Source organism: Trachurus trachurus, assembly GCF_905171665.1.
Source record: "Trachurus trachurus genome assembly, chromosome: 6".
Taxonomy (NCBI): domain Eukaryota; kingdom Metazoa; phylum Chordata; class Actinopteri; order Carangiformes; family Carangidae; genus Trachurus; species Trachurus trachurus.
In genome coordinates this window covers 3888151-3903301 of record NC_139897.1, presented here as the reverse complement: position 1 = coordinate 3903301, position 15151 = coordinate 3888151, and the positions used below count along the sequence as shown (strand labels likewise).

Sequence of the window (15151 nt, the reverse complement as noted above, 5' to 3'; positions counted from 1 at the left end):
TGAACACATTCAAACATTTTACTTGGAGAAAAGGTGACTGGATTTGTGCAGCGAAACTCTTCACAAGCCCTGTTTACCCACAATTCTTGGTTCTGTGACACTTAACTGAAGTAAACATGAACATCAATTTCTACTTTTTACAGACCAATTTAGACTAATTGTAATCACTTCCTCCTCAGTCTGTGTGTGTCTGATAACAATAATCCGATCAGATGTGAAGACTAGACTTCCAGTCTAATGAGTCGTCTGCCCGTGGCAGTAATTCAAAATCACCTTGTAGTGTTCTGTTGCTCAAGAAAAAAAACTTTTTAATATGCCTCATCTTTATCTTTATCTTTACTGTCTCTAGCTTTATTGAGGCCTTATTAAATACTTAATTGATCATTTGTAATGCATTTGTACTACATCGATATGAAACGGTATAAACAGCGATAAATATTTTTATTTTTACACCTGGGATTGTGGTTTTGTCCCATGGACTAACAGTTATCATGGAATTGTACAGAGCAGCCCATTGAAGCACTCAGCAAGACAATTTGACAACAGTGTTCAGTGCAGCGGAGGAAATACTAGCAGTCTAACCTAGACACTAAGTTTCAGCCTCTGGTCACACACTCTGCAGTGCTTATAGCATATTCAGTGTAAAGTCACATTTACAGGGAAATAGTGTTGTGTTAGATGATGATGTAAGCCTGGTCACTGAAGGTGGTGGAGAGGTGAAGTCAACACTTTGTTGCCTCAGACTTGTCTGTGATCCATTTTAAAGTGACAGTGTGAGTGATCACACTGCTGCTGAGGCTGTTAAGGTGTATTTATGCTTAGTTTTGTCAGATTATGTTATGATCATAGAATACCTCCCCAGGACATTCAGTATATGAGCCATAATAAACCAATTGCTTTATGCTTGTTCCTAGATCATAGGTTTGGCTGTGTTAAAGCAGTGATCACAGCAGAGAGAGCAGGAGGGAGCAGATATATTATTAATGGTTCTTGTTATACTTTTCCTGCAGTGACAAGTCAAAATGAAAAAAGTAAATAACAAATGTTTTTCTCTTTTATCTGTTTGGTCAGGGGGACAAAGCTGATACAAAGCTGAGGATGAATTTGAGAAGTGTTTTTTTCCAGGGGAGGAAGAAAGTCCAGCCTCTCCACCTGTCAAAGGAACCAAGACTATAATTGAAGGTGCACAGATTCCTGATGCCCCGATGGCACATCCCTGCACCATATTACTTGGCCTCATCTACATAATGAATTTGAGCTACCCGAGTGAACTTAAATACACTTTTGATGCACGGCTAAAAATATTAATGGAGACTGAGCCAAAGCAAGTGATACACTAGGTTTTCAGTGCGAGTGTCAAGCTGGAAGAATCTGATAAGTCTGAGGCAGCGTTTTGGAAACAGCTTGTCATGGTCTGGCTTAATACTTGTATTTAACCACTTGACAAATTAGTTCAGCCTTGATTTAAAAAAAAAAAAAAAAAAAAAAAAAAAAAAAAAACTTGCAGTGTGGTTACTTAGATAAGTCAGTAGGAGATTGGTTGAAGGGAACAAAACCTTCATTTTAAGACTGGCTTTTATTAGAAACAGGCCTATAGTTCTAATTTCCTCCACTACATGAAACACTATACATTCACAAGAAGCTTCACCTTAGTTGAGTAGAATTTGTTTTTATTGTAATGACCCCTGAGCAATAGTAATAATAGTAGGCTATACATACAGTAATAACACACATATGAACAAATACGACCTGGACAACAATACAAAACAGTATTACAGACTACAGAGCAGCAAGTGCTTTTTCAAGCGTCTTCTGTAACATTGTGAGGAAATACAGTTTTTTTTGCCAGATGGAAGAAGTAATTCTATTGTTTGGTGCCCTGAAATCTTATTGAAAACTGAACTCTACAACTGAAAATATTAGGAAGATGAATAGCCTGTGATGATTTACGAGTTGAGTACGAGTACAGCAGTTAATTCTCTTGAAAATAAGTTTTGATCAGCAGGTGAGGTCAGACCAGGGGTGCTCACAGAGTTGAGGGTGTTTGACTCGACAGGCAACATCAACATAGGGCTCTCTGGATGACACCGAGGGGGGCCTGCCACACAGTCACAGTTGAAGTTATACTACACTGTTTCTACCTTTGAAAATAACTGACATTTATATAACAACATTGATTTAAGCAGTAGGCTACACTTAATTCACCTTTGCTACAACAATTTTTGTGATTCTGCAGTAGCTTTGCCATCTGTCTGTTTTGAATTGGTAATTGAATTAGATTCGTAAGAGAATAAAAACTTTAATGTAATGTAATATTGGTAGGTGATTTAAAAGTAAAAATAAATACATAAAAAACCCATGGCTGTAACATTTGTTACCCATGTCTATTGTATTAAATTAGATCATTTTGTGTTTGGTTTGTGATTTTGTTTTGAAGCAACATCTCCAAAGCAACCACAGCAATAATAAAGAAAAAAAAAACAGTTATAGTTAAAACAGTTATTGTGTAGCTATAATGTGAATGGTAACATCAGAGTTAGAACCAACACTGGCCAATGTTTGATGATGAAGAGGTAGTGACAGGGTTTTAAAGCACGGCATTGTGTAACAGAATTAGCATGTACATAAGTTGTCTTGTTGGGGTTCAGATTTCTGTTAGTAAAAGACCCATGGTGGCTTTTGAGAGGATTGTTTGACTGTTGAACAATTTCCATGAGTAGACCACAACCAAACTACCTGTCACCTGTTTTGTCTCTCAAAGACGAGTAATGTCAGAGTTGTGGTCTATCATTATCTATGGATTCCAGTAATTTTTGTGTACCATTGTTTTATTTCAGGCAGCAGGATGGTGTAGGTGGGGTTAGGTCAAAAAATATTTTTGGACTATACCTTTTAGCTTCAAGATTACTCAAAATCAGCATGATCTTTGCCAGTAGGATTTTTGTTTCAGAAATATTTCACCATACAAACCATGTGTATCTCTATTGTCAGTTTACCTTTCACATTTTCACAAAATTAAAAGTCTAATCTTATTCAGTGCCTTTCAGCCAAACTGGTTCCCAGTCCCTACAAGTAATAGATGGTCAAAGAGCAGGCTTTTGTAAATTGTGACTCAGCGTCCAGAGTCCTGCTGAATTGGAGGTTAAATCAATGAAGAGAGTACTATTTATGCTCTGCTGTTGTGACACAATATACTTGTTTACAAAGTCTCTGTGTGTGCGTGTGTGAGGATGAGGTTGATTGGAAGTGCATGTGTGTGTTTTCACGTGTTTGTCTGAGTACTTGTACTGTTGTATTATCTTTGTGAGGACTTGTCTGAATTTGTGGACATTGTGGTATTTGGACTTGCCCCTGTCGCCACGAGGCTCCGTACGAGGCCTAAAGACTGGGTTACATGGTCGGGGGCCAGCTGTGATACTTAAGGTTAAGGTAGGGGAATAAGCACTGTGTCATGTCCTCACAAAGATAGAAACGTGTGTGTGTAAGTGTGTGTGTGTGAGAGAGTGAGGGGAGGTACCAGAGGGCTGGGATAGAGGCAGAGGGCTATTTCTGTGGAAGTACACTGCAATTCTTTCTGTCTTTTCTTTGAGTCCGAGGCAGGATGAGAACAGCGTTGCTCTTTGTTTATCTGCTTCCTGCACTGACAGAGATAGCTCAGGCAACACCAGGTAAGAAAACACTGCATCTACCTATTACAGCAGGACACTCTGATGCACTGGCCGGCTGGAGCAGCAGACAGATGCATTTTGACTAAAGTTTTGTAATATTTTTGGAGCCAAAAGAAAAAAAGGGCAAAAGCTACAAAAGAAATTGCATTTGAAGGATTTCCATGATATTTTATTGATTCACATTGAAACATTGCCAAGTGGCTAAAGCAAACCTTGTTCACAAGCTACCAATAACAGCTTTCCTGTAGCTTCACAACTGTATGTGGGGTTTGTCCTGAGTCTTTAAGGGATTCTTTTGAAACAATAACTGGATTATGGGATATTCGAAACCCACCAGCTAATCCCTGGATTGACATAATTGTTAGTTTGCCTTGTTTGTTTTTACACCTGCACCTCCAGGAAATGTTGATAGTCAAAGTAAAATATACTTCACAAACAGACAGAACAGCATGTATTTTAGTATGTACACTGAAACTACCTCAGAGTTTGTAATGATATCACAAAAACTGGTCATGCAAGTACATTTAACACTTCACGAGAAATGTAGTGTCACAACATTTTACAATAATGGAGACATATGCATTATTATAATTATCATTAGTAGTAGTAGTAGTAGTAGTACACAGCTGTTGTCTTTCATTCATCTCAACAAATTAATACACAAACCAGAGACTTTATTATATAACAATGAAATGATTTTCATGATCATTTCAGCAGACACGACCTCACTCAAGCTTGTTTCTCTGAGTCTCTGCAAGATAACTTTGGTATTTGAAACAGTAAAGGATCTAAATAAAGTGTAGCATACCTTGGAGAATGTCTAGCAGTAAAGTAACATACAATACACACAATACTACACATTGACTGTATGTAACCTTGCAGAAATCTCAAACACGCTAAATACACACTTGTATCTTCAGCAGGGAGCATTGACCTTGTGGTTCAGCTGAAAAATGGCCGCATCAGAGGAGAATATGTGACCGTGAAAGGCACGGAGAGGAGGGTGAAGCAATACCTGGGAATCCCTTTCGCCCGGCCCCCAGTGGGGCCCCTCCGCCTCGCTGCTCCCCAGGATGTAGAGCCCTGGGAGGGGGAGAGAGACGGCACACGACAGCCCCCCATGTAATACTGGATCAAACTTGAATTACTAAATTGACATAACATTTTTTGTCTCCCTGTGTGACACAGAATTCACACCTCTTCTCTCTATGTTTATCTCAGGTGCATCCAGGATCCAGAAATAGTTGTGAATGTTTCGAGGACCATGTCGATGCAATACACTTTACCAGAGCTCTCAGAGGATTGTCTGTATCTGAACGTATACACTCCAGCTGACGCAACAAAAACAGACAGACTGCCGGTGGGTAAAGGAGACAGTCTGTATATACAGGGGTGCACAAAAGTATTATTATTATTAGCCAATACAATTCAACTGATATTTCAGTGGCTTTACATTTATAGTTCAACTGTTTACATCTTACAACAAACGTCAGTTATTATGTCGGGTTCTTGTTACAATCACCACGAAATCACACCTTGTGGCTACAAAAAGAAGAGTTCTGTAAACAAGAACATTTGTTTCACTTTGCTCGTTATAGCACAGAATTCTGGTGAGACATCACATCAGTTGTATCAGATTGTAATGCACAGTGTTGTGGCAGGTGATGGTGTGGATCCATGGAGGAGGTCTGTCGATGGGCGCAGCCTCTCAGTATGACGGTTCTCCTTTGGCTGCGTATGAAAACATAGTCATGGTTATTATTCAGTATCGTCTGGGCATTCTGGGATTCCTGAGGTAAGAAATTGTGTTGATAATCACATCAACCCAACATTTCTGTCATAGGTTTCAATTAAAGACATACGTACACTGAGACCAACCAGTGTATCACAGTGACTGTTTTCTAAATAGAAAGATTCTCCAAAACATCCAAAGTGTCTTGACTTTTCCTGTCCCAAAGCACCGGGGATGAACATGCTCGGGGGAACTGGGGCTTCTTGGATCAGCTGGCAGCTCTGAGATGGGTGAGAGAAAATATTGAAGCGTTTGGAGGTGATCCTGGAGCTGTCACAGTCGCTGGAGAATCTGCAGGAGGAATCAGTGCCTCCATGCTGGTAAAGAAAACTGATCACTGGATCAGTGCCACCAGGAATGTGATTTCAAACATACATACATAATACACATGTTGAATATTTCTAGGGGAGTCACATATTTGTATGTATCTTTCCTTATGACCAGACTCTGTCTCCACAAGCCAAAGGGTTGTTTCACAGGGCAATTTTTCAAAGTGGCGTGGCAACACTTGGAACCTACACCACGAGCCATCCTCTGGGTTATGCCAAGGTACAGTATGTAATATGTAAACTACATTCATTGTTTTGAGCAAGCACATTCAGCAACACCATACTAATACTAGGTGGCCTGTGCCCACCACAGCCTCAAGTTTCTCCTGACAGAAGTGTTTTATACTGTTTGTGTGAGTGAATGTCTTTTTTTAATTTTAATTTTTTTACATAATGTGAAGCACTCTGTACGCGTTCTATGATGGGTGCTATATACGTAAATAAAGTCTTACTTACAGTACTTACTAAGTAGCAGCCTACCGGGCGTGATCCTTTACTGTAACCATCCAAGGCTTTATGCACTGCATTGCTCTTATATGACTGGCTGAGAGGATAATTGCCTGAATTATGAGTTTGTAGCAGCAGTACATTAAACTGCATTGATTTTTTGTTTTGCTGTTCATGGGCAGTGGATTGAGACAACAACAAAGTGTTTAATATGATTGCCTCATGAAGTTTTGAGGTTGTGGGTTTAATATGAACTCTATAGGTGCTACCTGCCTCTGCTTGTTGTGTGATGAAAACAACAACAGAAAGGTTAGCTCTGTTCAGGTTGCAAGGGCTACTATAGTTAGTAAAAAAAAAAAAAGGTCAAAATGTTGTTGTTTTTTTGTTTTTTTTATCATGTCATATCAGGGGCTTAACTCTAGTCATAAACTCATAGTTTGGTCTCCGGAGCCAGACAGACGGAGCTGTGCAGCTGATAAATATTGATTTGTCTATGTGGGGAAAGTGTGTGAAGGGTAAGGAATGACAGAAATCTACTTTCAGTGTGGAAAAGCAGTTTCACCTTTATCACTATGAAAAACATCAACAGACCTGAGACTTCCAATAACAATGTAATTTCACATTTTTCCAGTAGAGGGAGTGAGGAAGCTTCTTAACAAGAAGCAAATCTGCTAAATATGTATACAAGAATACTTGACTTAGTGACTGTTTGGCTCCAGGTGTTAGGTGTTAATGGCACAGATTGAAAAGTAGAGTCATTACTGCTGCTGATCAACAAAACATCAAATCCTTGGTGTTGTGGCTTCTTAATACAAAGGCCAAATTATTTATACTTTATATGCACATGGCAACCTCCAATAGAGTGAAACTAAGGAATTTAACTACTAACAGAGAACTGCTGAATTAGGGTATGCTTCATTGTATTTAAGATTTTCATTCACTCTTCTTCTCATACCTAGATTGTTGCCAACTTGACTGGATGTGACCGGAGCAGTACAGAGGAACTGGTCCAGTGTATGAAAGGAAAAAGTAAAGAAGAGTTAGTTGAAGCAACCAAAAAGGTAAATGGTCTTAAGATATACAAGCAGAGGTTAGAGATATCGTTTAATTTGATAGTCTTTATTGTGTTTTATTCTATCTCACATATCCTGGCTCCTGACTGAAACCCTATAAAGAGGCCAAAACGAATCAGAATCTCAGCTTTTGAGTTTTACAACGTGTCAGTGTGAATTATGGAGGAATAACTATAGACCAAGCCTTTGTTTGTTTTTCAGTTGTGCTGAATTACTCAGCTTGTGTAAAGAAAATCAATACTAACTTTAGCCACAAGATGGCAGTATGTGGACACCTGCCTCTCAACCATGTGAGAATTATTCACTTTTATTAGGAACACCACAGAAACACTGCACACCAACATCAACTTCATCTCATTGAACAAGAAGTTGGAAATCTTACTCTGAGACTCCCCTCCATGTGACTATATCACATCATATAGAGATGTCCTAAGATCAAATAAAACTTTATTGTCAATTATATTTGCATAATGGTATATTTGTCTGAAATGAAAAACCACAAATATGTAAACCACACACGTGTATACAGTATAGAGTGATTCCTAACAGTGTAGTGTAGTTTTAGTTTTGCTTCATCATCTTGACTTACTGTTGTGTCTTGTGTTCAGATGAGGATTTACCTGGGAGCTGTGGTGGACGGTGTGTTTATCACTGATACAGCAGAGGAGCTTCTCAAGAGGAAAGAGGTGTTAAAGGTTCCAGTGATATTGGGAATTACCAACCATGAGTTTGGATGGATTTTGCCTCAGGTGACACAGATCTCAGTTCTCTCATTTCAAATGCTCAGACATAACAGACTCTGTCACAATGCCACTATCACCTGTGATCTATGCTTGTTGCTCAGTCTTTAGATGACTCTGTGGTGGCTTTGTGGAATGAACCCTGACACATTGTTTCATGTTGATCTCAGAGCTTTGCTCCACCTGGCTGGGAGAGGGGTATGGACAGAGAGTCGGTGCTGGCAGTCGTCAACATGTTCAATCCTGAAGGGGTGAGCTCAGTGTTGATGAGGATGATGATAATGGCTGAATGATGAACACGCAAATCTTAATGGTAGTTTTCAATGACAAGTCAATATACTTAATTCATTCCCAAAATTAACTCAGGGGGATGATTTACAAACAGAAATGCACACAACAAATCATTGATACACAAAAAATCTAAAACAGGCCAGAAATAATTCAAAAATAGAATTAAAAAGGTAATGTCAGGGAAAGGTTGAGATCTACAGGAGATCATGCTTATGACCAACCTACTGTACCTCTGAGTACCAATGTGAAAAACTGCAAAGCAACATTATCTCATAAAGTGCCAAATGTTTTACCTTGACTCGTCTTCAGTATAAACCTTCTGCTTTTTATGCAAGAAACCAGCCATTCCTGTTCCTTCAAAACATGTTCAAAGTCATTCAAAACTGAATATTATTTGGCTTTTCTACAAAAGGGTTCCTCTCCCTTTTTGAAAATAAAGATATTATTGATTTCTGAAGTTAAAAGACTAAACACAAGCTGTCTCCTGCATCACTGAATCAGTGTATATTAGCCAGTGTATATTAGCTGCAGGTTTCCACTTCCTTGTACCTGTGTAAGATGTGCACTGAACCATGTTTGTCTGCCCAAGTAATCCCAAATGAACCCGTTAAACTTTAATTCATTGTGAGCAGCAGAGAAGCTTTGCTACTTCGGACAATGAACGTAAAAATGTTTCTATGTTTTCTATGTTCTTCTATGTTCTACCAACACTTTGTGTGGTAAGTAAATAAGTAAAATGTATTTATGTAGCATCTCTCATAGAGAAAGATCACAACATGCTTCACAATGAATATCAATACAGAGAAATAAAACTGAGACACATAAGAACAGATGTATTAAATTAGACAGCCATAAAAACTTTAATCTAACAGTCTTCAGTTGCTTTTTAAAAGAATGGACAGACTTTAGGCAGCATAACGGGGGATGCAGTGCACTCCAATGTCTGGATGCCACTGCTTGAAAGGATAACTCCCCTCTGGTCTTAAAGTGAGTATGTGGACCCACTAAGCAGCCTCTGACCTGATCACCTCAGTGTGAGGTTCTAACAAATCAGAGATGTAAAAAAATGAACTGTTTACCAGTGAAGTAAGGCTAAAACAGGTGTGATGTGTATTCTTTTACTTGTGCAAGTTTAACGCCTTGCCACAAAGATCTGAACAACCTGGAGATGGTCAAGTTCTTTTTTATCCAGGCAAAGCAAAACTCACAATAATCTAAACAAGATAAAAAAGTATGAATGATCATCTCTAATTTTGCCTTCGACACCAGTGTTTGTAGTTTAGTGACTGATAAGAGGTCAGCTCTACCTGATAGTTCCACGTCTCCTCCTGCTCCAGGCCTCTGGTGCCAACAGCCTGATTGCAGATGAATACCTGAAAGACAGTAAAACACCAGAGGACATCAGAGACGGATTCACTGAGATGATAGGGGACCTGCTGATGACACTGCCTGTTGTAAACGTGGCTGGATACCACCTAGGTCAGTGATGCTCCATTCTTTAATTATCATTTCACCCGTCTTGACCTTTATCCTTCATCTCAACGCGCGCGCACACACACCTCTTTTCTTGTTTTTAGACGCAGGTGTTCCAGTTTACATGTACGAGTTTGTGCACCGTGCTGAGATACACAAACACACCAGACCCAGCTTTGTTAAGGCAGATCATGCAGATGATGTCGGCTTTGTGTTTGGGGGATGTTTCTGGAATGGACTTATCAGGATCATAGGTAGGTGTCATATGATCTTAGACCTAACACATGATAAATTGATTGTATAATAATAGGTACAATTTAAACTCCTCTTGTCTCATCTTCAGGCAATGTCACCAAGGATGATGAGAGACTTTGTAGGACCATGATGGCATACTGGGCCAATTTTGCCCGTACAGGGTGAGTAAACACTTACAAAAACTGAGTCATTGACGCGGCACTAATGAATATTCTTAAATTGGCAACAGAAAAAAAGTACGAACGAACATGGAGGTGTCATCTACAGAGACAAAACCACAGAGAACGATTAGGTTCAGCTCTATGGAGATTAAAGCATCTTCTCATCACATCACTCTCATCAGTAACACAGTACAGATTTAATAATTACACTGTGCATGACCTGCCAACCACCAAACCCTAACCCTAGTGGAGCAATCAGCAGATTTAGCACATTTCAAATTTAGATGGAGCAACAACATTCACTAATACACTTCGGGTGGTCAAAAACACATTAATTTAATGCAAATGTTGCTCTGCTAAAATGCTAACATTAGTTAAAGCAGAAGTAAGCGGAATATTTGTGTTAATATAAGTCTTAAATAGTTATATCTTCCGACGGCAATCACTTACATAGAGTGTTTGGTCTGAAACACGGGTCTGTCAATCACTCTGCTCTGCTGTAAGCCGGGGAGAAAACTTCTTGTATACTTCCTTGTATCCTACAAGCTTCATCCAATGAGGGGAGAGAACGGCATAAAGGGGCGGTCCTCTCTGTGTGTGCAGCCAAGGGATGCGCGTGAATGTGGTGACGTAGGGACGAGGACCAATAGATCCATGACGAGGGCGGGGACTACTTACTAACGAAGTTAGCCAAAATGACCGGATCGCTTACTTCTGCTTTATCAAAGCTAACTACTTTCTTAAAGGGACAACGAGGAGTTTTGGAAAAGCGAAGCGTTTTCACACTACATTTATGAGCCTCCGCGCGCACTGTGAAATTCTTTGAGCGGCACAAGACAGACTCATGTTTTCATTCATCAAGAATTAAAGTCAGAGGTTCAAAGAGGTTCAGTTACCGTCGTAGTCCCGACCATAAATGGCAATACGGCGGCATTATTCTCATGACTCGCCACAAAACCATAAGTAAGGAAACGCTGGTCGGCTCGCCCAGCATTTCCACCATTAATTAAAATAACAAAATAACGATAGAGACAGAACGATATATTTATCGAAAATGGAGCCATTAACAAGTGTGGGTAGCGTAGATTCATCCACATTAACGTGAGACTTTTTTATAACCAAATAGAAACTCCTCGTTGTCCCTTTAAGTAATGTCAGTACTCTGTTGGGTTTGTTTGTTTTGTTTTTTTTGTTTAAAACTGACATTTATTTAAAAGACTTACCATATTCAATGACTGGTAGACATGTAGTCTAGTATAAGGTCTGTAATTGGCACGACTGAATGTCTCCTCAGCTCTCCTGATGGTCCTGGTCTGGTCAGCTGGCCTCAGTACTCTGGACAGAAGCAGGAGTACATGGAGCTGGGCCTGATGCAGACAGTGAAACAGAAACTGAAGAAGGACAGAGTCCACTTTGCCACTGTCGTCCTCCCTCAGAAGCTGCAACAGTTAGCTGCAGCAGCTAAACCTGGGCAGTGATCCCTGGAAGATCCCACACTACTGATTCTGTTCATCCCAAGTTGACTTGATGTTTCCAGTGAAACTGATTTCCTATTTATTCCCAAATATTTAGCCAAATACATTTGATTGAGCCAAGGAAATTCATACTTCCAGTACAATGTAATTCTATTGCTTGTTCTCATAAAATAATGAAATGTTTCTAAATGATATAGCCTATTCAAACAAGAATCAAGGGAAATGACCATGGAATTTGTGTATTAGGCTATCTGAGGTGAACAAGTGAAAGAAATATAGAAAAAAAGGAAAGGAAAAAAGAATATAAATAAAACGAGTGTACAAATGATTAAATTGAAAGAAATTGTCAAAGAAATATATGTGCATGAGTAAAATAATACAAAGTGAGTATTAGTAAAGCCTAGTCTGAGTCAGAAGTAGGCCTACATGAGTTAACCCAGGATTAGGATTAGTGGTCTTCTACATTGATTTTCTTTTTTCAGTTTCCATTTCCTTTCAATTATCCTTTTTATTCGCAAATATTAAAATAATCCCTCATGACCTTCGTCAGACTGGTTTCTTTGACTCGATGCTGCTGGGGGGGGGGGGGGGGGGGGGGGGGGGGATCCAGTGCCTTCATTGCGAAGAAAACAACTTGACGCAGCACCACGGCTGCTCGGCCGCGCTCATTGGCTGAGCTGCTCGTTGACGTCATTGGGTTCTCCCCCTCGTAGTGTTGTCCTGTGTTTGCGCCTGCGCAGTCCCGAGTCCAGACCTGAGATCAGTCTCCAGCAGCAGCAGCAGCAGCGGCAGCAGCGACGTCTCCTGCAGGAAGGCACTAGGCAGCCCCCACGTACGTAGCTCAACTTGTTACTGATGTTCTGCTCTTCCTAAAACACCGCTTCAGTCATTCGGAACTTGTTCTGGTGAGATTTCTAAACGCCGTTTTTACTCACCATCTCAGTTAGTAGGAAGGCTCTGCTGAACTGCGCCTCATTTATTTCGTCTTCTTTGCGTCGTGTTTTTTTTTTTCTTTCTCATTTGCAAACCGTAGTGGTTGAATTGGAGCTGCTGTGCCGTTGCGGTGGGTGTGAGTGTTGCCTGGAGCCCAGACTGACCTGTGGTATCCCCCGTTTCCCTCAACATGGCTCCACAGTCACGTTCACATCAGCGCCGTCAACATTACAGGAAACGTCAGCGTTTGTTCATGGTGCTTCCTACCTCAGCTGTCAGGAGCCCAGCGCTGCACCGTCCAGCTGGCCCAGACACATTATTATGGTCTGCATCGTGCGACTACATGCGCCTGTTATTTATTTAGCTATCTATTATTGCACGTTTTTAACTTTTCGTAGGTTATCTCTTTCACTGGGAACCAAACCTCATTCATTAAGTTCGTAATTTGAATGTGGCCTAGTTATTGACACAGCTAAATGCTGAACAAAATGAAGCTCGAAGCCTTATGCTCATTGTTACAGAAGCATCTCATATTCGGCGTTTGTATCATCCACCAACAGCAATGCATTCATAGGAAGTGATAACTTTTTCATTCATCCATATGTAAGTTCAACCAGCTTCCAACAAACTCGCGTTTGCACAGTGATCAGACTGCGTTATGGAAAGTAGTAGGCTATATATATATATTAAAAGGTTCTATTTGATATTTTACAAAAAATATCATTAAGCAGCTGCCTGTTATTTGCATTGCATTTCGTTTACATCTGTTAGGTTTGCTGATGCAGATTTTGAATGCAGTTTGGTGATGTGATGTCCAGTAGCTGAAATGGGAGACAGATCTATTTTCAAAGCTGATTTATACAGTATCATTCTGCATTATTAGCAAATCACTGCACATGCAGATCTTTAACCATTTCTCAACATAGTTGGGCTTCAGATATTGTGTTTGCTTTTCTCTTGGAGGAAAACTTCCCTCCTTTTTTTTATAGCATCCATCACTCATATCACCCTGACTCAGTCAGGCAGTGTTTGTTTAGTTGCCTGGTTCTCCATGTTTGTGCCTATCAGTAACACTGAGCTTATCTTTAGTACCATCCTTCCTCTTGGCACCCTCGTCCAGTAAGGTCATGAAAGATGGAGCTCTGGCTTGAAATATTTCTCTCGGTATGAGAAGGAATTGCACTGGGAGACATTTTGTCTTGAGCCAATAATAGAACACAATGACAAAATGGCACAAGGGATGATGCCTGGTCCAGAGGTGGTAATGGTATTGGTTTGGAACAGATTGCTCTGATGCCCTCCTTGACCTCTTTATGACCTCTCTGTGATGTTATTGAGTGTCTGTGGCGTTCAGTGAGGAGTGCATTAAAACACCTCCATGTTAGATGTACTGGATGAAGCGCACCTCACTGCTTTCATGTTCACTTGAGGTGATGATGGAGTAAAAAATCCCATCGTTTTTCTCTCGGCTGGAATCCGGCTCCTCATCTGAGAGCAGATTTAGTGTTGTGCTGGGGAATGTAGCCTGTGGTGTGTGTAGATTACATCTGTAAGTGCAGTGCCCCTCAGCTGTTACACCGGCCTTCGCCTCAGCTCAGATTCTCCACCTGACTTATCTGCCATCAGCCACTTCTGCTTGTCACACATCTATTGAAGCATCTGATGTGAGCTTGTGCAGTTCACGTGTTGCTCTCTGGCACTATGGTGCTGCCCTGCGCCCGGACTGAGCTTTACATGTAGTACGAAGATATTTTGTTCTATATAACTAAATTACCAGTTTGTAAATGACAATAAATCAGCCTTGACTTCGCTGTTTCTTACGGTAACACAAAGCTATGTCATAGTGCAGTATTTCCTGTTTGTGGCTGAAGCTGATAAGAGTTATTTTTGTTACCATTACTAACACCTCCCTCTGATAAGTCCAGTTGTGTTTGGGTCCACAGTGTCAGAGCTCTGGTGTTGTTCCAGTACCAACCAGTATCTGTGATGCCCCTGACAATGCCTAAAATACTGTGTTACTAACAGATGAATACATGACTATGCACCAATAAGATACAGCGTGATTTAACAATAACTAGTGGATAAATTGGCAGTAGCCTACAGGAGGTGAGGATGCGCAGATGCTGGCGTTTCCTGTTTTTGAGCAGCATAAGAACAGATTTTCTGGTAAATATCGTGACTGTTAGCAGAGTATCTGCACAGTTTGGCAACATGTGACACTGGAAAGTCCCTCCAATAAAAAAAAAGACAATGCACAGTGAGGCTTTGATTTCAGAGGGTGGCACTACTGTTTGGACAGCTAGTGCAGATGGTATTCCTGGAAATCCAGGGTATTCCTAGATCCATCATCACTGACAGTCACATTAGAAACTGAAAGAAAGATCATGTGGAATCAATGTTCATGTTTCAAGGGTTTCAAACTTGAGTTAAACCAGACAACAATGACATCCAGACAGGGGTTATTAGTGTGCAACTCTTCAAGGGGATTGTTTAGCACGGTGGCGTTGGATTGGT

The 15151-nt window shown here is 40.3% G+C and overlaps 2 protein-coding genes across 5 annotated transcripts in view; both read left to right on the top strand.

Annotated features, from left to right (window-relative positions):
• The first annotated feature begins 3231 nt into the window (after positions 1-3231).
• ces3 (carboxylesterase 3) lies at positions 3232-12249 on the top strand. Its single transcript, XM_083973357.1, has 14 exons — positions 3232-3429; positions 3601-3668; positions 4589-4790; positions 4890-5028; positions 5330-5463; positions 5627-5780; positions 5905-6009; positions 7196-7297; positions 7918-8058; positions 8220-8300; positions 9678-9819; positions 9918-10067; positions 10157-10229; positions 11524-12249. The coding sequence occupies exons 2-14, from the start codon at positions 3602-3604 to the stop codon at positions 11705-11707; spliced, it is 1674 nt and encodes a 557-aa protein (XP_083829483.1). The 5' UTR covers positions 3232-3429; position 3601; the 3' UTR covers positions 11708-12249.
• A 241-nt stretch (positions 12250-12490) lies between these two features.
• Positions 12491-15151, top strand: part of kiaa0513 (KIAA0513) — a 32713-nt gene continuing 30052 nt past the window's right edge. For 3 of the 4 annotated variants that reach the window (XM_083974343.1, XM_083974344.1, XM_083974341.1), the window contains exon 1: positions 12491-12536. The gene's annotated coding sequence lies outside the window, so the exon portion shown is untranslated. Of the gene's footprint in view, positions 12610-15151 lie in introns of all 4 variants that reach the window. The other variant, XM_083974342.1, reaches the window with a different exon arrangement.